General features: G+C 36.9%; 2 protein-coding genes across 27 annotated transcripts in view; one reads left to right on the plus strand and one right to left on the minus strand.

Annotated features, from left to right (window-relative positions):
- The window catches only part of srcin1b (SRC kinase signaling inhibitor 1b), a 133522-nt gene that overhangs the window by 106168 nt on the left and 3859 nt on the right, over positions 1-23495 (plus strand). For 4 of the 24 annotated variants that reach the window (XM_068217109.2, XM_073940536.1, XM_073940544.1 and 1 more), the window contains one exon: positions 12244-14023. The exons of 1 other annotated variant lie outside the window; for it this stretch is intronic. In XM_068217109.2, coding sequence (XP_068073210.2) covers positions 12244-12282 — 39 coding nt within the window. In that variant the 3' untranslated portion in view covers positions 12283-14023. Of the gene's footprint in view, positions 388-12178; positions 14024-22286; positions 22761-23495 lie in introns of those variants that run through there. 19 more of the 24 variants (XM_073940535.1, XM_073940543.1, XM_068217110.2 and 16 more) reach the window with 12 other exon arrangements.
- fmnl1b (formin-like 1b) overlaps positions 20977-23495 on the minus strand; it is a 53843-nt gene continuing 51324 nt past the window's right edge. For all 3 annotated transcript variants that reach the window (XM_073941076.1, XM_009297615.5, XM_073941077.1), the window contains one exon: positions 20977-22383. In XM_073941076.1, the coding sequence (XP_073797177.1) occupies positions 22283-22383 (101 nt within the window). In that variant the 3' untranslated portion in view covers positions 20977-22282. The remainder of the gene's footprint in view (positions 22384-23495) is intronic.

The following is a 23495-nucleotide window of genomic DNA, read 5'->3' on the forward strand; positions in this document are numbered from 1 at the left end:
TTTAATTGCTTAATGTTCTCTCTCTCTCTCTCTCTCTCTCTCTCTCTCTCCTTGTTTGTGGGTTGATGTTGCTTTGAAATTTGGGGAATATTATTGGACATTAATTGCGGAAATATATGCTACGCAAGTACATAGAGGTGGTTACAAGATGCAAAATCAAGCATTCAAAAACTATTTTTGAGGTCCGTGCTCAACAAACAAAGCAGTTATTTGAATCAAAATAATAAATTAAATATGTGAAATATTTTTTAAATTTAATGGGGTCATGGGCTAGCTTGTTTTTTGTTTATTTATTTATTTATTTATTTGTACTGTTCTGCAAGGTCCACTTATAATTAGTGCTGGGCAAAAATTTATCGCGATTAAATTCTGATGAATGGTTGAAAACAGCTGAACAAACACTCTTTACTTCTCAGTTTTGATGATTTTTAGGAACAAAAATTTGCAATATAAGCAGAGGTGGGTAGAGTATCTAAAATCTATACTCAAGTAAAAAAAAGTACTTGTGAAATTTTTACTCAAATAAAAGTGTAAAACTTAAAAGTTACTCAAGTAAGAGTTAAAAAATATATGATATATATATATATATGTATATGTATATATATGTATATATGTGTGTGTGTGTTTGTGTGTGTGTGTGTGTGTGTGTGTATATATAGACGAAGCAGTGGTGCAGTAAGTAGTGCTTTCGCCTCACAGCAAGAAGGTCACTGGTTCAGTTGCCAAGGCTCAGTTGGCATTTCTTTGTGGAGTTTGCATGTTCTCCTTGCATTCGCGTGGGTTTCCTTCGGGTACTCCGCTTTCCCCCACAGTCCAAAGACATGCTGCAGGTGAATTGGGTAGGCTAAATTGTCCATAGTGTATGAGTGTGACAGGCCGGCTGGAATGTGTAAAAAAAGTCGTTATCACATGGACAAGTCTAAATGGAGTACTTGTTCCAAAGAGCCAACCCTGCAACCATACGGGACTAAGGCCAAAGAAGAAGATTATATATATATATATACATACATTTTAATTGTATTTTCTATATTTTTTCTGGAGATCTTACTATTCTTATTCTTATCTTCTTAAAACTATAGAAATGTGTTGATAATATCTTTTTGTTAAAGCAATTGTATGGTAAATATAATGTTTAAATGTTATATTTTTAATGGTTAAGTGACTAATGTGTGCAGGGCTAATCAGTTATTCCATTAAACAGCAGTTTCTTTAGCTGTCCCATAGTTACCAATTATAAGGTCTAAAAATATGGATAATTTTGCCACTTACCACTACGTGTTTTTTTCAGGTTGGAGCTGTCATTTATGTAAATGTTGCGATGTCAGTTCGATGCGTGCGTCTTGTTGACATCTTGGAGTAAAAACGATAAAGTGCATCTAACCTGTTTTCAGTTCTGTTCAATTTAAATAATTTTATTTTACAAATTTTTGGATTTTTGCATTTTCTCGCGCCTTTTTGAAATTGTGATGTAGGTCTTAAATTTAATACTTAATAGTCTTTAAAAGGTCTTTAAAAGTCTTAAATTTGACATTGTGATATCTGCAGAAACCCTGTGAACACAGTAAATACATTGCTTTTATTTTCTGATGCGAGTACATAGTAGTTAAGGCCACTTAATGGAAAGTGGGACCTAATATTCTGATTTGCATAATATTTTTTGGAGATGCATTTTTATTTGTGCTGAATAAAATAGCATCAAGTGACCTCAAACTGACTTCAGTACTTGCGGAGAATATTTTTTCTAGCCTTAATGTCCTCAAATGCTCTCAGTGGCATCTCAGCGGTGCCAATGAAGCTGTAATGATGCCAAGTAATTGAGCAAATTGCAGTCCCTGTCCTTGTGCCATCTTTGAGTTCTCCTTTTGATCTTTCACTCTTTGTCTACAATCCTTTAAGTAGCTATACGCTCTGAAGCGCTGCTTTCTGACGAGAACTCAAGCTGTCAGCTCCAGTCCAAGAGCCCTTTTGTGCTGTACGTATGACAGGACAGGTCAAGGTGAAATGCAGTACGCGACCCAGATACTTTCTGACAATGTCACTGTGATGCTTTAACGTGTCAAAGCTTTTGAAAGATCGGTCGGAAAAGAGATGGAATTGGAGATGAGACGTGTGCTTTGATCATGTTGGGTTTTGGCCAGCCTGGATCTACTGTAGGATATGTTAACATGAACGTTGGCTTGCATATTAAGAATTTAGTTCATCTTTGTTTGGCAGAAATCAACATCTCTTTTATGTTTCTGAATGTACTGTAAAACGTCTGTGGCGTTTCAAATCTGGTTGTCGCCTCCAAATAATGGCTGAATATGAGCTGAATCTCCAGCTTCTTGCATAAGCTTACATACGTTTGTAAAAAATTTACATGCCAGACTATGGTCTTCATTGGCTGGCTGCAAACTGTCTATTTTGACAGTCAGACACTGGTTGTATCTGAGGCCTGAAAGAGTTTGATTTGTGTTGCCAACATGAGAATAGGCTGTTTCCTGTGCTGTAAAAGCAAATCCACTGTGAATGAGGATTTGTTCTTGAATTGAAGCAGTTCAACCGATGCCATCATTACCGTTCAGATGAGTAGAGGAAGAGCTGATTTTCAGATGTGGTAATGGATGTTTGGTTTAGTCCAATCACAGCAATTTGACCAATCAGAGCAGAGAAGAGCCATCTGACCAATCAGAGCAAAGTAGACCAATAATAATGCATACCAAGTTTTATATATATATATAGATGGCTCTTCTCTGCTCTGATTGGTCAAATTGCTGTGATTGGACTAAACCAAACATCCATTACCACATCTGAAAATCAGCTCTTCCTCTACTGATCTGAACGGTAATATATATATATATATATATATATATATATATATATATATATATATATATATATATATATATATATATATATATATATATATATATATATATATATATATATATATATAATATGTGTGTGTGTGTACACACAGGGCTGAAATTCAGTTGTAGTAATGTGCATTTCTGTCTAAAATCACAACAGACTGGGGCATCTTACCATTGAAAGCAGACCAGACCAATCAGAGCAGAATAGAACCGTCTGACCAATCAGAAGAAAGCAAACCAATCAGACCAAAGAACAACTGTCTGACCAATCAGAACAAAGTAAACCAATCAGAGCACATTTGAACCTTCTGACCAATCAGATTAGAGCAGAGCCACCTGACCAATCAGTACAGAGTAAACCAATTAAAGCAGAGTAGAACCTTCGACCAATCAGAGCAGAGTAGAACCGTCTGACCAGTCAAAACAGAGTAGTCATCTGACCAATCAGAATAAGCCAATAAGAGCAAAGTATAACTGTCTGACCAATCAGAACAAAGTAAACGAATCAGAGCAGAGTAGAACCGTCTGACCAATCAGAACAGAGTAAACGAATCAGAGCAGAGTAGAACCATCTGACCAGTCAGTACAAAATAAACCTATGAGAGTAGAGTAGAGCCTCTGGCCAATCAGAGCAGAGTAGAACCGTCTGACCAATCAGAACAGAGTAAACCATTCAGAGCAGAGTAGAACCGTCCGACCAGTCAGAACAGAACAAGGTAGAGCTTTCTGACCAATCAGAGCAGAGTAGAATCATCTGACCAATCAGAGCAGAGAATAACTGTCTGACCAATCAGAACAACGATCAGAGAAGAGTAGAGTTAACCAATCAGAGCAGAGCCATCTGACCATTCAGTACAGAGTAAACCAATGAGAGCAGAGTATAACCGTCTGACCAATTAAAACAGAGTAGAACCATCTGACCAATCAGAATAAACCAATCAGAGCAGAGTATACTGACCAATCAGAACACTGGTCAGAGCAGAGTAGAGAGTAAACAAATCAGAGCAGAGTATACTGACCAATCAGAACACTGGTCAGAGAAGAGTAGAGAGTAAACAAATCAGAGCAGAGTAGAACCATCTGACCAATCAGAGCAGAGTAAAACCATCGGACCAATTAAAGCAGAGTAAACAATCAGAGCAGAGTAGAACCATCTGACCAATCAGAGCAGAGTAGAACTTTCTGACCAATCAGAGCCAAATAGAACCATCTGATCAATCAGAGCAGAGTAGAACTTTCTGACCAATCAGAGCCAAATAGAACCATCTGATCAATCAGAGCAGAGTAAAACCATTTGACCAGTCAATGCAAAGTAGACCAATCACAGCAGAGTACAAGCATCTGACCAATAGGGATAGAGTAGACTCTCATTAAGGTGGGGTTTAGGGAGAGTGAATCTTCCACCCACAGTTTGAGACACTGTGATTTAACTGTGGGAGGCTGGATCGAGTCCTGTCCGTGTGTGATTGTCAGGAAAAGCCGTCACTGAGAGATGTTTCCAAGGCACTGAGCGGATTAAACAGACAAGCATGAAATGAGGCAAGCAGCTTCTCTCCGCAGCGTCTGATACACCTGCCCTGCGCTCCACACATTTAATCTGACGCTGCTCGCTTGCTTCGATTAAATACACCTAAAGAGCAGGAAGGTTTACAGTATGTTGTGAATGAGACGCTAGCATGCAGACTGCATTCATGTAGCTCAAACAGCAAGGTCATGTGTTTGATGCTCAGGCAATGCATGAACTGATGAAAAATGCATATCTTGCATGGATAAAGTGTCCGCTGGAGGCATAAATCTAATACTGTATGCTGACTAGACTTGAAAGTGAACCACAATCTCATTCAAGACAAGATTAGTCAAGACGAGCACATTGCGTAATGGCATGCAAATGTACTTAAATCCAGATTTGCATACTGTGCACAGTGTACTCGGTGCATTGTTTGTTTAGCATCAGTTTCTGTATAGAGCTTAAAGATAAAGCAAGGTCATGATTTACAAAAGACATCCGTTCACATGTCATTAAGTGTAATCATACTTTAAATATAGTGAAGTACTACACTATTTTGATGGTATATTCAAGGATTAATTATTTTAAATACCCATTAATTGACATTTAAATGCTTTGGTTACATTTTTAATCAAATAAAAAATGATTAAATCTAGTATATTTTAAGTACAGGTCAGAATGAGTATATTGTTTCAGTATTACCTGAATCTGTGAAATGCACACTATCTGATAAAAGTCTTGTCACCTATTCAAGTTTAAGCAACAACATATAATAACTTGACTTCTAGTTGATCATTTGGTGTCAGAAGTGGCTTATATGAAAGGCAAAGGCCTCTAAATTATGGTTATTTTGCCACAATAAAATATGATCATACCTTAATTTTGAAGGATTAAATTAGGACAGTAAGGTCTGACCTTGCTTAGGCAAGTCTGAAGTCACTGAACAGAAATAATGTCCAGTATAGAATATAAAGTCATGCTGCAGTGGAAACAGAATGAATATTGTGTCTGACTCAATTATGAGCTTGGAGGACTGCATCCACACATCTCTACAATTGGAGCCGGCGCGTCCATAGAGGCGACCTAGGCGGCCGCCTAGGGCGGCAGAATAGAGAGGGCGGTGTCCCGGAAACTACCCTCGCCACCCACGCCCTCATCTGCGTCTAGGGTGGCAGAATAGAGAGAGTGGCGTCCCCGAAACTACCCTCACCACCCGCGCCCTCATCCGCATCTAGGGTGGCAGAATAGAGAGAGTGGCGTCCCCGAAACTACCCTCGCCACCCGCGCCCTCATCCGCATCTAGGGTGGCAGAATAGAGATAGTGGCGTCCCCGAAACTACCCTCGCCACCCGCGCCCTCATCCATGTCTAGGGTGGCAGAATAGAGAGAGCGGCGTCCCCAAAACTACCCTCGCCACCCACGCCCACAATTATATCCGCGTCTAGTGTGGCAGAATAGAGAGGGCGGCGTCCCCTAAACTACCCTCGCCACCTGCGCCTCGGGGCGGCGTCCCCTAAACTATCCTCGCAACCCTCGCCTCAGTTATATCCGTGTCTAGGGCGGCAGAATAGAAAGGGCGGCGTCCCGGAAACTACCCTCGCCACCCGCGCCCTCATCCGCGTCTAGGGTGGCAGAATAGAGAGAGTGGCGTCCCCGAAACTACCCTCGCCACCCGCACCCTCATCCGCGTCTAGGGTGGCAGAATAGAGAGGGTGGCGTCCCCGAAACTACCCTCGCCACCCGCGCCCTCATCCGCGTCTAGGGTGGCAGAATAGAGAGAGCGGCGTCACCGACACTACCCTCGCCACCCACGCCCTCATCCACGTCTAGGGTGGCAGAATAGAGAGGGCGGCGTCCCCGAAACTACCCGCGCCCTCATCCGCGTCTAGTGTGGCAGAAGAGAGTGGCGTCCCCGAAACTACCCGTGCCCTCATCCGCGTCTAGTGTGGCAGAATAGAGAGAGTGGCGTCCCCAAAACTACCCTCGCCACCCGCGCCCTCATCCGCGTCTAGGGTGGCAGAATAGAGAGAGCGGCGTCCCCGACACTACCCTCGCCACCCACGCCCTCATCCACGTCTAGGGTGGCAGAATAGAGAGGGCGGCGTCCCCGAAACTACCCGCGCCCTCATCCGCGTCTAGTGTGGCAGAAGAGAGTGGCGTCCCCGAAACTACCCGTGCCTTCATCCGCGTCTAGTGTGGCAGAATAGAGAGAGTGGCGTCCCCGAAACTACCCTCGCCACCCGCGCCCTCATCCGTGTCTAGGGTGGCAGAATAGAGAGAGCGGCGTCCCCAAAACTACCTTCGCCACCCGCGGCCACAATTATATCCGCGTCTAGTGTGGCAGAATAGAGAGGGCGGCGTCCCCTAAACTACCCTCGCCACCTGCGCCTCGGGGCGGCGTCCCCTAAACTACCCTCGCCACCCTCGCCTCAGTTATATCCGCGTCTAGAGTGGCAGAATAGAGAGAGCGGCGTCCGTGACACTACCCTCACCACCCGCACCCTCAGTTATGTCCACGTCTAGTGCGGCAGAATAGAGAACAACCCTCCCCCCCATCCCGGTTTTACTTTAGGTTTGAGGGCGGCGTGTTTGAGGGCGTCCTTTGCCTAGAGCGGCAGTTCAGCTTGCTGTCTGCAATGACTCAAATCACTGATTAATAAAGTCATCTGGAATGACAAAGAAAGCCTTCCTGCAGGACTCCCAGAGTTCATCAAGACTCTTTGGATTCATCTTCAATGCCTCCTCCTTCATCTTACCCGAGACATGCTCAATAATGTTCATGTCTGGTGACTGGGCTGGCCAATCCTGGAGCATTTTGACCTTCTTTGCTCTCAGGAGTTTTGATGTGGAGGCTGAAGTATGAGGAGGAGCGCGATCCTGCTGAAGTATTTGCCCTCTCCTGTGGTTTGTAATGTAATGGGCAGCACAAATGTCTTGATACCTCAGGCTGTTGATGTTGCCATCCACTCTGCAGATCTCTCGCACAGCCCCATACTGAATGTAACCCCAAACCATGACGTTTCCTTTACCAAACTTGACTGATTTCTGTGAGAATCGTGGGTCCATGCGGGTTCCAGTAGGTCATCTGCAGTATTTGTGATGATTGGGATGCAATCAACACATGATTCATGGGAAAAATCTAACTTCCGCCTCTTTTCCAATTGATCAGCGTCCCAGTATATTGATGGGTGAGCGCTGTCTTTCAGATGAGACGTTAAACCGAGGTCCTGAATCTCTTTGGTCATTAAAAATCCCAGGATGTCCTTCAAAAGGTTTAACCCCGTCATTCTGGCCAAATTTGCCCACTGGCCTCTGTCCATCATGACCTCCTAACCATCTCTATATCATGACTCTGTCTCCTCTTCAACAATCAGGTGGTGTGTGGTGTGCGGTCTGTTGCAATATGGCTGCCGTTGTGTCATCCATGTGGTGTCTGTACACTAATGGTGGATGCGGAGATTGTGTAAATCGCTTTGAGTGTCTAAAAAAATCACTATATAAATGTAAGGCATTATGAGCCTGTGTTATTCGTTTCAGCAGTTGTTATCTTGGAGTAACATATGTTGGAATGTCGTGACTGACTAATCAGAATCAAGTTTTCCAGGGTCTATCTTTAATAGCAACCGGCTGGATGTACATTATCCCTTACTTAAACCACTGTGTTATGTTTGTACGTACTAGCACTTGGTGTATTAACGTTAGACTAGATATGTTTGCTAAATGTTTGTTTTTAGCAGCTAGCGAGTGATTTAAAGCTCTGCGAAAGAAAGCAACAGTACAAGAGTCGGTTTGTCCTGTGAAGGCTGTGTACACATTGGTTTGCTTGTAATACCCTCTAATCTTCCTCTGACTGTGAGCCTTGATTAGCACTGACAGCAGATCAGTGAGCATCAACAGCACACAGCTCTCAGTCAAAGCTCAACAACCCCGGCTTTGTTCCCGGGCAAAGATCTGGCTAATTTGGCACGAAAGTGCACGAGGCCGGAAAGAAAGCCCGCGCTCAGGTTTTAATGTGAGGTCTGTGCCATGAATGGGACGGCAGACTGTGTGGACGTTCGCTCCGTTGGCCATTTTGGCTCAAAGAGGGCAAACACAGAAGGCTTGCGAAGATTCAGCGTTTGAAGGGATTATTTGTTCTTCAAAGGTCAACTTGTTGGCTTTGTGTGCCAAGAAATATTCAGACTGTGACTGTTTGTGTGTATTTTGCGGGCCTGTGTGTCAGTGGTGTGTCTTGGAGGACTTCGCTGTAGATGTTTAATAAGGGGAATGGAGTCATGCTGGCTCTGCTTATAGAGACGCTCTCGGCGCTGCGTTCACTCAGTGCCCTTAAACAAACTGAGTGCTGTAGAGAGCAGCGGTGTGGAAACATTATTCAGCATGATTTTCGAATAGTCCTGAGCTTAGCGCACTAGTTAACAAGTGCTTTAGGTGTATTGCAGCTGCTCTGGCAAATCATTTTTGACTTCTCTATTTTGCTGATATTTAAGAAACCTGCTAAGTGAACATAGTTGTTTATCTAAAAAAAAAAAAAACAATGTTAAAGTCAGTTATACTGCTTTAAAAAAAATGACATAAAAAATGTCAAAATTCTTGTTGTTTTGGTCTCTATAACCTACCCACTGCCATTTTAGCCAATAAAAATTAAGCACAGCGAGTTGCCTTGAAGGAAAAAAAACCTTTTAATGTTAGTCATGAAAGCAGCCTGTATTTATTTCAGTCAATCTGGCAACCTGCGTGTGCATCTAGTCATTGGCTGGGGTGACAAAACCCTTTAATATTTAGATTTTGGATTGCAATCCTACATATTGCACCTTTAAAGGGACAGTGTGTCATTTTCGCCACCAGAGGGCACGCATTCACCATAAACAAAGGAGTAGTTTGATGACGCTGTGACTGAGTGTGGAAGTTGTGGTTTTCATTACATCCTACAGGACTCCTTTGCTAAAGTCAACTATTCTCCTTTAAAAATTTGCATTCTTTGTTGGAATTTCTCTTTGTTTTGGGCTCTATAACCTGCCCGCTGCCAGTTTAGCCAATTATATTTTAGCACCTCGGGTTGCCTTGGTGGAAAACAGCATATTTAATTTCAGTCATGAAAGCAACCTGTATTTAATTTCAATTAATCTGGCAACCTGTGCGTGCATCTATGTTTTGGTCTCTGTAACCTTCCCACTGCCAGTTTAGCCATATATATTTAGCACCACGGGTTGCCTTGACAGAAAACGACTATTTCATTTCAGTCATGAAAGCAGCCTGTATTTAAGTTCAGTCCATCTGGCAACCTGCGTGTCCATCTAGTCATTGGCTGGGGTGAAAAAAATCCCTCTAATATTTTGAATTGCAATTCTACATATTGCACCTTTAAAGTCGCAGTGTGCAATTTTCACCACTAGAGGGTGTGTATTCACAACGAAGGCATTTTTTGATAGTGCTGTGACTGAGTGTGGAATCATGAGAGTTGTGGTCTTCATTACATCCTACTGCACCTTTAAAGCAACAATGTGTGATTTTTGCCACTAGGGGGGCGTGTATTCATTACAAATAAAGGAGTAGTTTGATGATGCTGTGACTGAGTGTGGAATCATGGAAGTTGTGAAGCATAGATTCCACAACAAGCTATGCTTTGGTTTGTTGTGAATACACATCCTCTAGTGGCGAAAAGTACACACTGTGCCTTTAAAGGTGCAGCATGTCGGATTGCAATCTAAAATCAAAATATTTCAGATTTCATCTAGTCTTTGGCTGTTGATTTTTTTTTTTACCTCAGCCAAAGACTAGATGCATACGCAGGTTGTCAAAAATTTAATTAAATATGCTCTTTTCCGTCAAGGCAACCCAGGGTGCCGAAATAAAATTGGCTAAACTGAAAGTGGACAGGTTATAGAAAGCAAAATATCTGGCAACCTCTGTGTGCATCCAGTTATCGTGAGGGGTGAAAAAACCCTAGAATATTTTGGATTTGGATTGCAATCCTACATATTGCACAGTTAAAAGCACAGAGTGTATATTTCGCCACTAGGGGGTGCGTATTCACAACAAACAAAGGCATAGTTTGATGACGCTGTGACTTAGTGTGGAATCATTGGAGTTGTAGTCTTCATTACACCCTGCAGGATTCATACACAAATATTTGCTCTAAAGCATTAAAAACTAATATTATAGAGTAATATTCCAGTAACAAATCTGACTGAAGAAGTGGGCGGGCACTAATGCATCACATAGAGTTGGAATGTAACTTTCAACCAATGAGCTTTCGCTGTGGGCGGGGCTTTCCAGCACAGAAACAGCTTGATGGATAATACAGATAAAAACGAATGAAACATTTCAAAGTAAAGTGATATCAGCTGTGAAAATGATGCTGCTTTCTGCTCATCTCATCCTCAGCAGGCGGGTAAATTCAGATCAGTTTCTCCTGCTGTGAATTTGGCTCTTCCTCGATTGGTGGTGTACTTTATCTCTCTGACCTTCACCATAATCATTTTAAAATCTGAATATTAATGCAATATCAGATGATGTGCCTGTTTTCTGAGCACACTCGCTGTTGTTTTATTTTTATTGAGCATTTACTCAGAATTTATATTTATTTAATAATTTATATTTTAAAAAGTTATATTTTCTCTTTATATTTTAATTTTAGTTCATTTATGTAATTTTCTATTAGTTAAATTTAGATTTTATTTATTTATTTCAGTAATTTATTACACTTGTTTCCAGTTAATTTCGAAAATAGTATTTATAATCTTCCATATCTAATATTATAGCTTGTATTTTATATATATATTTTTTAAAACATACAAACTTAAACCTGAAAATATAAAACCCTGAAAATCTATTTAAAACTAAGTTACTTTATTCGTAAATGATCTTTCAATGTGTTGCTAGAAGGGATACAGCTGCGGCCAGAACATGAATTATTTACTTAATTTATTAAATAACCCATTAAATTGTATTTTATTAACCTCTACCTCCACCCCAATCCTAAACCCAATCATCACAGTACTGCATAAACAGTAATTATGCCAAGTGTTTATTAAATTACCCATTAAACTGTATTTTATTAATGCACAGTAATGTAAAAATACTCATCATTGTTGCAGCATTACAAAAATGATGCAATATGCCGCAGCTGTATCCCTTCTAGACTTCACCGAGTAAGCCTGAGCAAACACTGCCTCCTTGTGGCCGTTATATATACAGCTAAGCGAGGAAAATCGCAAAGCCAGGAAGATTGCACTGGAAATGACAATGTTCTGATCATTTCTTTCTTTTCTCTTCTTCCTATCCACTCACCTGTCCAAACTCGCTTGTATTTTACTCCCAGTCCATCCTTTCCTGACCTCCTCTTCTTATATCCAGCCTATTGTATCTAATACTATCAGTTATACTGCAGGAATGCTTGATTCTGATTGGCTGATGAACATTCTAATGTGTACCGTTATTAGGCACAGCTAATGTAGTTCCGGCAGGTTTTGTTTTTAATACTTTTGCATCAAGCTGCTTCATAAAATTTGATGAAAATTTACAGAGCGATAATCAGTCATGTTTTTACTTATAATGACGATTTAAAATGTTAATTCTAACCAAAAACAAAACAATACCATGCTTTCCATGCCAAACGGGTAATCATGAAAACACTCAAATTGAGTTAAACACTCGACTTGAAAAGTATGTGCGCAAAATTTTATTTATTTATTTATTTTTTACAAAGGATGAGATTTATATTCCTGTCAAACCTCATTTTCCTTTTAGGCCTCAGACTGTCCCAGTGTTGCCAGTTAATACTTTTTTTATTTTTTTGTACCGGCATGTCGACTATCAGCCCAAATTGTGCCCTAAATGGTCCTTCATGCCCTCCTTTCACCCTGAGATCTGATCCTGTCTAAGGTGAAGCGTGGAGGTCTGGATGAGCCACAGACGATATGATGATAAGACAAGCACAACTTGCAGATCTGAAGAGCTGAGCACAGGTACGAGACTCACTGCAGGATTACTATTAAATAAAGAAGAATGCTCTCAAATAAGAGCAAGTGTGTGTGTAAACGAAATATATGTACGGTAACTATGTTGTAAATGAAACTGCAATTACAATCTGTGAATATATATCACTAAACTAATTTTTGGTAATATAAATGTACTGATAATTGTAAAATTTAAGGGACAGTTCACCCAAACATGACTATTTACGCTCCTTCAGTTAGTTCCAAAGCTTTATGACCCAACAGGAACAGGACGTCGTGTGATGTTGATGTTGGATTTTGGTTGCCATACCTGACGAATAAATGTCAGTATATGACGTCGATACAATGGTTAGACGTTGGTTTAAGATGTTAGGTTGACGTTGGATTTTGGTCATTTACCAACGCAACCTAAAAACAACCAAATATCAACTTGTAATGATGTTACAGCTTGATGTTGTGTGGACGTTACTACTATGACTTCTATCAGATGTTGGATTTTGGTTGCCAGACCTGACGAATAAATGTCAGTATTTGACATCAATGCAATGATTCGACATTGGCTCGGCGTTGTATTTTGGTCACTTACCAACCCAACCTAAAAACAGCTAAATATCAACGCCTAATGAAGTTACAGCTTGACAATGTGTGGACGTTACCACTATGACGTCTATCAGATATTAGATTTTGGTCATCCACGCAACCTAAAAACAACCAATTATCAACACCTAATGATGTTGCAGCTTGACAATGTGTGGAATTTATCACTGACGTCTATCAGATGTTGGATTTTGGTTGCCATACCTGACGAATAAATGTCAGTATATGACATCAATGCAATGATTCGACATTGGCTTGACGTTGTATTTTGGACACAAACACAACCTAAAAACAACCAAATATCAACTTGTAATAATGTTACAGCTTGATGTTGTGTGGACGTTACTACTATGACTTCTATCAGATGTTGGATTTTGGTTGCCAGACCTGACGAATAAATGTCAGTATATGACATCAATGCAATGATTCGACATTGGCTCGACGTTGTATTTTGGTCACTTACCAACCCAACCTAAAAACAGCTAAATATCAACGCCTAATGAAGTTACAGTTTGACAATGTGTGGAATTTATCACTGACGTCTTTCAGAAGTTGGATTTTGGTTGCCATACCTGACAAATAAATGCCAATATTTGACATCAAAACAATGATTAGATGTTGGCTCTGTTGGATTCTGGACACAAACGCAACCTAAACACAACCAAATATCAACGCCTAATGATGTTACAGCTTGATATTTTGTGGACGTTATCACTAGATGTCTATCAGAAGTTGGATTTTTGTTATAATACCTGATGAATAAATGTCAGTGTAAGACGTCAATACAATAATTAGACTATGGTTTAAGATGTTGACTCGACGTTGGATTTTGGACACTTACCAACGCAACCTAAAAACAACCAATTATCAACGCCTAATGATGTTACAGCTTGATGTTGTGTGGACGTTACCACTATGACGTCTATCAGAAGTTGGATTTTGGTTGCCAGACCTGACAAATAAATGTCAGTGATTTGATGTTGATTTAAGATGTTGGTTCGACATTGGATTTTGGTCACTTACCAACACGTACAACCAAATATCAGCGTAATTTGACATTGTTATTGGACATAACGTGATTTTATTAATTGATATTTGGTCACCCGACATCACAGCCTAAATCTAACCTAATATTAACATCTAATATTAACATTAACATGACGTTGTGTAAATCGGAATCATTGACTTCCATGGTTTGAACATTCTTCAGAATATCTTCTTTTGTGTTCAACGTGGAGGTTAAGTAAATGATGACAGATTTTTCAGTTTTGGGTGAACTGTGCCTTGAAGGGTGAATCTCAAACATGGCCTGAAGATATTTCACACGACAAATTGAGAAGGAAAACACATTTAATGTCCAGAAAGCTTCTTTTTAGGACTGTTAAGAGGTTTTATGTTTATATTTATTGGATTAAAATAATGATAATAATATAATAATATATAATTTAGTATTAGGAGGGAAGCTTTTTAAATAATTATGAAAATGTGATGATAAAAATAATAATAATAATAAAACTGCAACAATAATAAAAAGCTTAATCATTTTGGAAATACTTAAAGTATTTAAAAAATTTAATATTTATTCTCATAAATCTTTTTTCATTACTTTTAGTGGAGATTTGATGGAAAAATGCCCCAAAATTAATTTAATTAATACTTATTTATTATAATATATATATATATATATATATATATATATATATATATATATATATATATATATATATATATATATATATATATATATATATATATATATTGACAATAAAACATAACTACACAAACTAAGTAGAATTTTCTTTACACAAAATAAAATTAATTTCTCTCTCATTATTTTGTCATGAAATATAACTGCATCATGTTCTGGACGGATGATTCACCCTTAATCTGATCTGTAATTTGGCTCAGTTTTATAAAGTATCATAAATGCAAATCATAAAACTGTGTTTAACTAATCTGAATCGTAATAAAGATCTTTAGCACAACTACACGTGCAATAGCAAAACTCTTTGAGCGACTGACAAAAACAACTTGGTAAATATTTATTAATTATAAGCTAGATATTTTATACCAGATGAGCTTTTGTATTTTTATACTAAAAAAAGGTCAGAATTTGTTGCTAAGCTAAGATGAAGTACACGTCTGATCTCACCAAGAAAGAAACCTGTGCTCAAATACTGTACAAATTCAGTCGGTTGTCTGTGTGTTTGTTTTAGAAGCATATATTTTGTTACTTACAGCACATTTTAATGTACGCGTGAAGCACTTTGTGTCTCTGGAACGCATTATAGAGACTGTTTTCTCAATAATCTCATTCATATATACAGTAATGAATGCCAAGGGTTTGTATAGATCTGCCCCACTGCCACTATTTTTCACAAATATAAATTAGGGATGCGCTGTATCGATATCTACTGTATGTGTTTGCCTTTTATTTATGTGATCATGCCGAAAACTGTAAAAAATGTATATTTATCGGCTTATATATCGGCTGTTTAAAATATATCTGTTATTGGTATCGCTGATTTTATTTTAAAACTTTAACTTCAGAAAAGCTTGAACTGGTCTCTGAACTTTATTAATCAAATATCCTAATTCTATCATCAGATAACAGTAAAATAGCATTGCTATCCAATAAAGGCCAATATTTTTAAGCCGATAAATGATGTATTATTTCTCTAGTTAAACCACCTCACATGCTAGTTGCCCAGCACTTTTTAATTATTTTACTGATATTTAGATTTTTTTTAATGTTTAGTTACTAAAGTTTTAAAATAAATCCTGTGATACCGATAACCGATAAGTTTTGATTAGCCGATATATTAGACGACAATTATGTAAATATAAAATTTTCACACTTTTCTGCACGATTGCATTAACAAAAGGCAAACACGTACAGTCAACATGATTGTGTTTAGCTTTTTTTATCTGCTAGTACAGTATATCGGCTATCCAAAACATATCGGCTATCGGTATCGCTCATTTTATTTGAAAACTTTAGCTTCAGTAAGGTTTGAACTGATCTCTAAACTTTATTAATCAAATGTCTTAATTTTGTTATCAAATAACATTCAAAATAGCATTATTATCCGATAACAAAATTTGGCCGATATCTTTAAGCCGATAAATTAATGTATTATTTCCTCTAGTTAAACCACTTCACATGTTTGTTGCCCAGCACGTTTTAATTATTTTACCGATATTTTGGTTGTGGTTAATGTTTAGTTACTTGGTTACTTTATTCATAGTTTTTTTTTTTTCGTCAGACAGTAAATAATTATTTATATAAAATAAAAAAATTGTTTATATAAAAGAAAGTTTTGGCCTTTATTTGGCCTAATTTTGTTATTGAATAACGATGCCATTTTTTGTTATCTGATTACAAAATTAAGATAATTGATTAATAAAGTTCAGAGGTCAGTTCAAACTTCTCTTAAGTTTCAAAATATTATCAGTGATAATATAACCGATAAGTTTTGAATAGCTGATATATTAGCTGACAATTGTAAATTTTTCTCCATTATCACATAAACAACAGGCAAACACATACAGTGAACATGATTGTGTTTAGCTTTTTTCATTATCGGCTAATATATCGGCTATCCAAAATGTCGGTTATCGGTAACACAGACTTTATTTTAAAACTTTACAATTAGAAAACTTTGGACTGATCTCTTAACTTTATTAATCAACTATCCTAATTTTATTAACAGATTATGATAACATAAAAAATGAGCATTTATTGTCAATGTTATTTTTAATGTTATTGTTATCCGATAATAAAATTAGACCAATATCTTTAAGCCGATAAATTATTTATTATTTCCGCTGGTTGAACCACTTCACATGCTTGTCAAGTGCCACTTTTTATTTATTTAACTGATATTTTGATTTTGGTTATATTTTATTTCATTTATATAAAAGAAAGTTGGCCATAGACAATAATAGTTAATTAATAATGTTCAGAGATCAGTTCTATATAATTTTTGCATAACCAAAATATTAGTCGATAAATATACATTTTTCTGCATGATTGCATAAACAAAAGGCAAACACATACAGTGAACTTTTTGTTCATGCATAAAAATGTATATTTATCGGCTTATATATCGGTTATCGGTATCACTCATAAATCCATATCGGTGCATCCCGAAATAAAAAGACAGTATTTATAGATCCGATATACAAAAACAAGCAGCTCTAGTCTGGTTTTGGTGGTTGTGTAAATCACAAACATACCTCATAACTTTATTTTCAAGTCTTAAACTGAAGTAGAATAGACTCAAGCACCATATGCTGTGTTACACAATGATACATCTCCAAAATATAAATATATATAATATATATAAATATAAATGCATATATTCAAAAGAACAGAAGAACTGTGTACTGTACATGTATATAAACTGTACGATCATGCATAAAGTATGTTGATTTAGGGTATTTTTTGTAAGCTTTTGTTTTCTACTGAAAGAGCTGTGCATGTGACAGTGTGCATGCAGAATCCTCTCTCTGTACGTTCTGTTTACAAGTGTAAGATAGATGGATTTCTGTATTCATAAAGACGCCTTTTTTATTAATGAATATAGCTGTGTGTGAGTAGATGGGTCAATCGGATCCTTTCACTGTTGTCTGATCTGTAATAATAATAATAAAAAAAACACGAGCCCATTTTTTCATTAATGCAACATCTAGAATGTATATATAAAACTATCCGCAACTTCTTGTGATAACATAAGGATTACAGTGTGAATGCAGTGTTGACCACTAGAAATATTATCTATATGGAGATGTTTTAACGCAGACGTTGTTTTAATGTTGAGAAACCCTCGTCTGGTTGTGTACGTATGTGCAAGAGACTGTTGGTTTTGAATGTTCTTGTGCTGTTTTTGTGATTATTAAAGTGAATATCTTCTATGACGGTCTTACCATGCAGTTTTTTTTATTTATTTATGAACAGTGTAAAACAGTACACACAGTTTTACAGTGTAAAATTGTATGTGGAAAGAAATGCTGGGTTCCACACAATTAATTTGTGTTCGGACAACATGAAGGAATTAAATTAACTTATTAGTTTTTACAAATTTATGTAGATTGAACAGAAAATATTTTAGTTGTCCCACCAAAAAACTCAAGAATTGAGTTGTTTCAGCTCATTTTAAATAAGTAGTTTGAACAAGCAGTAAACGTCATTTTTTGAGGGTATATACACAAATTAGACAAGGCTAGTTTTCAGTAGTTTATGTACAGTTAAGGTTTGTACACACCGGGATGCTTTTCATTTGCGTTTATCATCAGCGTTTTTCGAGATGTTTTTCTAGATTCAAACCCAAGCGATTTTCACTGGCGTCGAGCAGAAGAGTATGCAAAATCACTCCTTGACGTTAGATGGCGCTACACAACTGTAAGCTTCTAACACCCTCTTGTAACATTAAAGAAGACAGAAAGTTGACACTCTTGTTGTTAGTGGGTGGTAATGGGTGGTTCAAGTAACAGTTCCAGCTCTAGCCATGAAGACATGATTATTGTTCACCAGTGCAATAAGCAGCTCCACGTTCACATCGCCTCTGGGCATCTTCAATGTGCACTCGTATGGACAGTTTTGCGCTTGAGCGCCTCCAAGTGCTGTTTACTGTAACTTCAGCAGCTCCGTGTACGTGAACGAAAGTGTCAACCTGATTGGTGGAGAAAGTTTTGACGTGGCGCATCAAAACAAAAAAACAAGCATGAGGCGTTTCTTTAAAAATGACACTTTTACATCTGGCGTTTTGCACGTTATTGTGCACGATCACATTGACGCCCTTTATTTAGTCACGAGGCGTTAAACTAGATGTAAAAACGCAAGCAAAAAGCGTCCCGGTGTGAACGGGCCTTAATCGTTTGAAGAATAAAAGAAATTAAACTATCAAGAGTATTAAAAGTATTTACATATTTTCATGACAGACTTTTAAAATGTTTTGTCTCATTCAAAATAAATATTTAGTTTAGTACTAATTTACAGCTTTAAATGTTTACTGTAAACAGTTTTGGCTTTGTTTGATGTATAGTATGTGCTCATTTTTCCAACACGATCTCACGGCAATTCGTAACTTTGATTTAGTGGCTAATTTGTATGAATTCATATCGTTGGGTTCCACCCCTCCTTTTTAAAATCGTACATTTTCGTATGACTGAACTCGTCAGAATTAGCTGCTTAACTGACTAAATGTAAAAAAGTTATGTTTCCTTGTGAGATCAGCCTGGTTTTACAGGAAATGTCTAGTATAAAGGTTATAGCACACTGAATGTGAAATTTCCGATCGGAATTTTCACATGTAAAAAAATTAATTCAACCTTATGTTGTGTTTATCGGATTGATGTCTATGAAACTTTTGTCTGTCATAAACTATTTACAGCTTTAAATATTTACTGTAAACAGTTTTTGGCTTTGTTAGATGTATAGTATGTGCTCATTTTTCCAACACAATCTCACGGCAATTAGTAACTTTGATTTAGTGGCTAATTTGTATGAATTCATACGTACATCTCAATCGTACAATTCAGTACGATTTGCTCATGCCCCAATGATGCTTGGGTTCCACACCTCCTTTTTAAAATCGTACATTTTCGTACGACTGAACTCGTCAGAATTACATAAACATAAAATAGTAACGTTTCCTCATGGGATCAGCCTGGTTTTAGAGGAAATGTCTAGTGTAAAGGTTATAGCACACTGAATGCAAAGTTTTCGTTCGGAATTTTCACATGTTAAAAAAAAAATTTGACTTCACGTTGTGTTAATCTTATTGATGCCTACAAAACTTTCGTCCATCATAAAAAATTCGACCAGGTTAAATTTTTTTTGTTTTTCTTGTGATAACATAAGGATTACAGTGTGAATGCAGTGTTGACCACTAGAAATATTATCTATATGGAGATGTTTTAACGCAGACGTTGTTTTAATGTTGAGAAACCCTCGTCTGGTTGTGTACGTATGTGCAAGAGACTGTTGGTTTTGAATGTTCTTGTGCTGTTTTTGTGATTATTAAAGTGAATATCTTCTATGACGGTCTTACCATGCAGTTTTTTTTATTTATTTATGAACAGTGTAAAACAGTACACACAGTTTTACAGTGTAAAATTGTATGTGGAAAGAAATGCTGGGTTCCACACAATTAATTTGTGTTCGGACAACATGAAGGAATTAAATTAACTTATTAGTTTTTACAAATTTATGTAGATTGAACAGAAAATATTTTAGTTGTCCCACCAAAAAACTCAAGAATTGAGTTGTTTCAGCTCATTTTAAATAAGTAGTTTGAACAAGCAGTAAACGTCATTTTTTGAGGGTATATACACAAATTAGACAAGGCTAGTTTTCAGTAGTTTATGTACAGTTAAGGTTTGTACACACCGGGATGCTTTTCATTTGCGTTTATCATCAGCGTTTTTCGAGATGTTTTTCTAGATTCAAACCCAAGCGATTTTCACTGGCGTCGAGCAGAAGAGTATGCAAAATCACTCCTTGACGTTAGATGGCGCTACACAACTGTAAGCTTCTAACACCCTCTTGTAACATTAAAGAAGACAGAAAGTTGACACTCTTGTTGTTAGTGGGTGGTAATGGGTGGTTCAAGTAACAGTTCCAGCTCTAGCCATGAAGACATGATTATTGTTCACCAGTGCAATAAGCAGCTCCACGTTCACATCGCCTCTGGGCATCTTCAATGTGCACTCGTATGGACAGTTTTGCGCTTGAGCGCCTCCAAGTGCTGTTTACTGTAACTTCTATATATATATATATATATATATATATATATATATATATGCATATATATATATATATATATATATATATATATATATATGCATATATATGTATATATATATATATATATATATATATATATATATGCATATATATATATATATATATATATATATATATATATGCATATATATATATATATATATATATATGCATATATATATATATATATATATATATATATGCATATATATATATATATATATATATATATATATGCATATATATATGCATGAATTAATGTACAGTAAACACTTCCAGTCAATGAAATTTTATTTAAAAAAACAAAACAAAAGAATATGCCGTATTTCATCCTAAAATTAGTTTTGCTGTTTTAAATATTTGATTGTTGATTTAAAAAATATAGAGCATTTTTTAAGATGAATATTTTCTAAAGCTCCGTTCACTCTGAGAACATCTCTCTGATATAAATGTGTTTATCCTCCTGTATGATGAAGGCTGATGTTTTTATGCATTCGTCAATGTTATTAACGTCATGTACATTTACAGGTTTTTAACAGGATGTGTGTGTGTGTGAACACACTATGATCCAGTGAGCATTTTCCAGAGTGTGTGTGAAAGCAGCTTAAGTTAAGTTATAACTTCATATTTTAATGTACATTTTTTTGTTTTGGGGTGAAATCTGAAATCTGGAGATTGACTGTAAAAGAGTTTTCTCAGGTGAAGATCAGTATTTGCTCACTGATTTTCATGTGTGTTTACCTGTTCACTGTAAACTGTTTTGGCCTGGTCTGATGTGTTGTGTGTGTGAGACTATGTATGTGAGAGTGTATGTGTGTGTCTACTTGTTTATGTGGTTTACAAGGACATGATGTTGTAGAATGACGTGGGTATGACCCAGTTGTACTTTGAGGATGTGTCTTGTGTCCTCCAGGGTTCCCGCGTTGCTTGAAAGTACTTGAATTTCAAGGCCTGGAAAGAACTAAAACAAACACCGGTCCTCGAAAGTACTTGAATTGAAAGTGTATGGTGTTATTTAAATAACGGTACTGTGCTGCTTTCAAAAACTGAACAAAAACTAAGAAAATGAAATTGAAATCTTGTACAAGATCTATGACAAATAATGCACATTTGATCAATATTTCAGAAACCGCATTTGAATATTACCAATACTGAATTTAACTAATTTTATTGGAGTACTTAGAAGGTGACGGTCAACATTAATACAGTCTACATTTGTGAAAATGACACATTCAAAACATCATTACTCTGACATTTAAATGTAAATATTAACTTTCGTGGCACTATATATGCTTTGGGTGTGAATTAAGGCTGCTCAATTTAAAATTATTAGTGATTTAAAAAGTCCTTGAATTAGGTGTCCATGAAAGAGTGGGAAGCCTGGTCCTCGTAATTCAGATGCTTAAAATGATGGTAATGTGTACTTTTGACATTTAAAATATAATATATCAAGCTCTTTTTAAAGTATAAAATACTTATTGCATATGGAGAGTCCTCGTAAACCACATATACGTGTTTGTGTGTGTGTGTGTGTGTGTGTGTGTGTGTGTGTGTGTGTGTGTGTGTGTGTGTGTGTGTTTCAGAGAGAGATGTCTGTGGACACAGCTAGTTGTTGAGCTGGTTTCCACTTGGCGCTTCTTCGTCCTCCGTCTGCTCTGATGTACGGCTGATTTCTCAGATCTGCACACAGAGAGAGACGCTCATCAAGACTTTTGTACATATTATACATCTGTTCTGTTGGTCTTGATTTATTGAATATGAATATGTATTTACATTCATATTTAAGACATGGTATCAATGCGTCTACACGAATGGTCAGAATATTTTTGAAAGATTTTGGTTTTGTATCATTTATTTCAAAATATAAATGTATTATACTTCTGTATGTAAATATCTACAGTAATGTGACTCATTATTCGCCGTCCTGGGAATTGTTTCCAAATATTTCCCAAATGATGTTTAACAAGGAATTTTTCACTGTATTTCCTATAATTTTTTTCTTCTGGAGAATGTCTGATTTGTTTTATTTCAACCAGAATAAAAGCAGTCAATATTATTAGCCCCCTTAAGCAATATTTTTTTCGATTGTCTACAGAACAAACCACTGTTATACAATAACTTGCCTAATTACTCTAACTTGCCTAGTTAACTTAATTAACCTTTAAATGTCACTTTAAGTTGAATTCTAGTGTAACGTAAGGATGCTGACAATGCAGTATCGCAGTCAAAAACAGGCAAATGGTCAATACATAATCAATAACGGAAAGAATCAACAAAGAATCAATAACGGAAAAACCCGGCAAGGACCAATAAAGGAATGACTAGACAGGATTAAAACTTTGTGATGGTACAATAATAGTAAACAAGACTCAGCCCAGAAGTGTGTGCATGCTGTGTAAATAGTCCTTGTAATCAGTCCATTAGCAGCTCCCTGCTGTGTGTAATCAAGGGAAAACCGGAACAGGTGTGTGTGAGGTGCATGATGGGATTGTAGTGCAAGTGAAAGTGAATGATTCCTAGCGATCTACAAGCCTGGATGATCGTGACAACTAGTGTGTTGAAAAATATCTAATATAATAATAATAATATCAAATATTATTTACTGTCATCATTGCAAGGATAAAATAATTCAGTTATGAAATGAGTTATTAAAACTATTATGTTTAGAAATGTGTTGAAAAAAAAATTTTTTCCGTTAAACAGAAATTGGGGAAAAATATACAGGAGGCTAATAATTATGACTTCAACTGTATGTATATATATATATATATATATATATATATATATATATA

This window comes from Danio rerio, chromosome 24 (assembly GCF_049306965.1).
Source record: "Danio rerio strain Tuebingen ecotype United States chromosome 24, GRCz12tu, whole genome shotgun sequence".
NCBI lineage: Eukaryota > Metazoa > Chordata > Actinopteri > Cypriniformes > Danionidae > Danio > Danio rerio.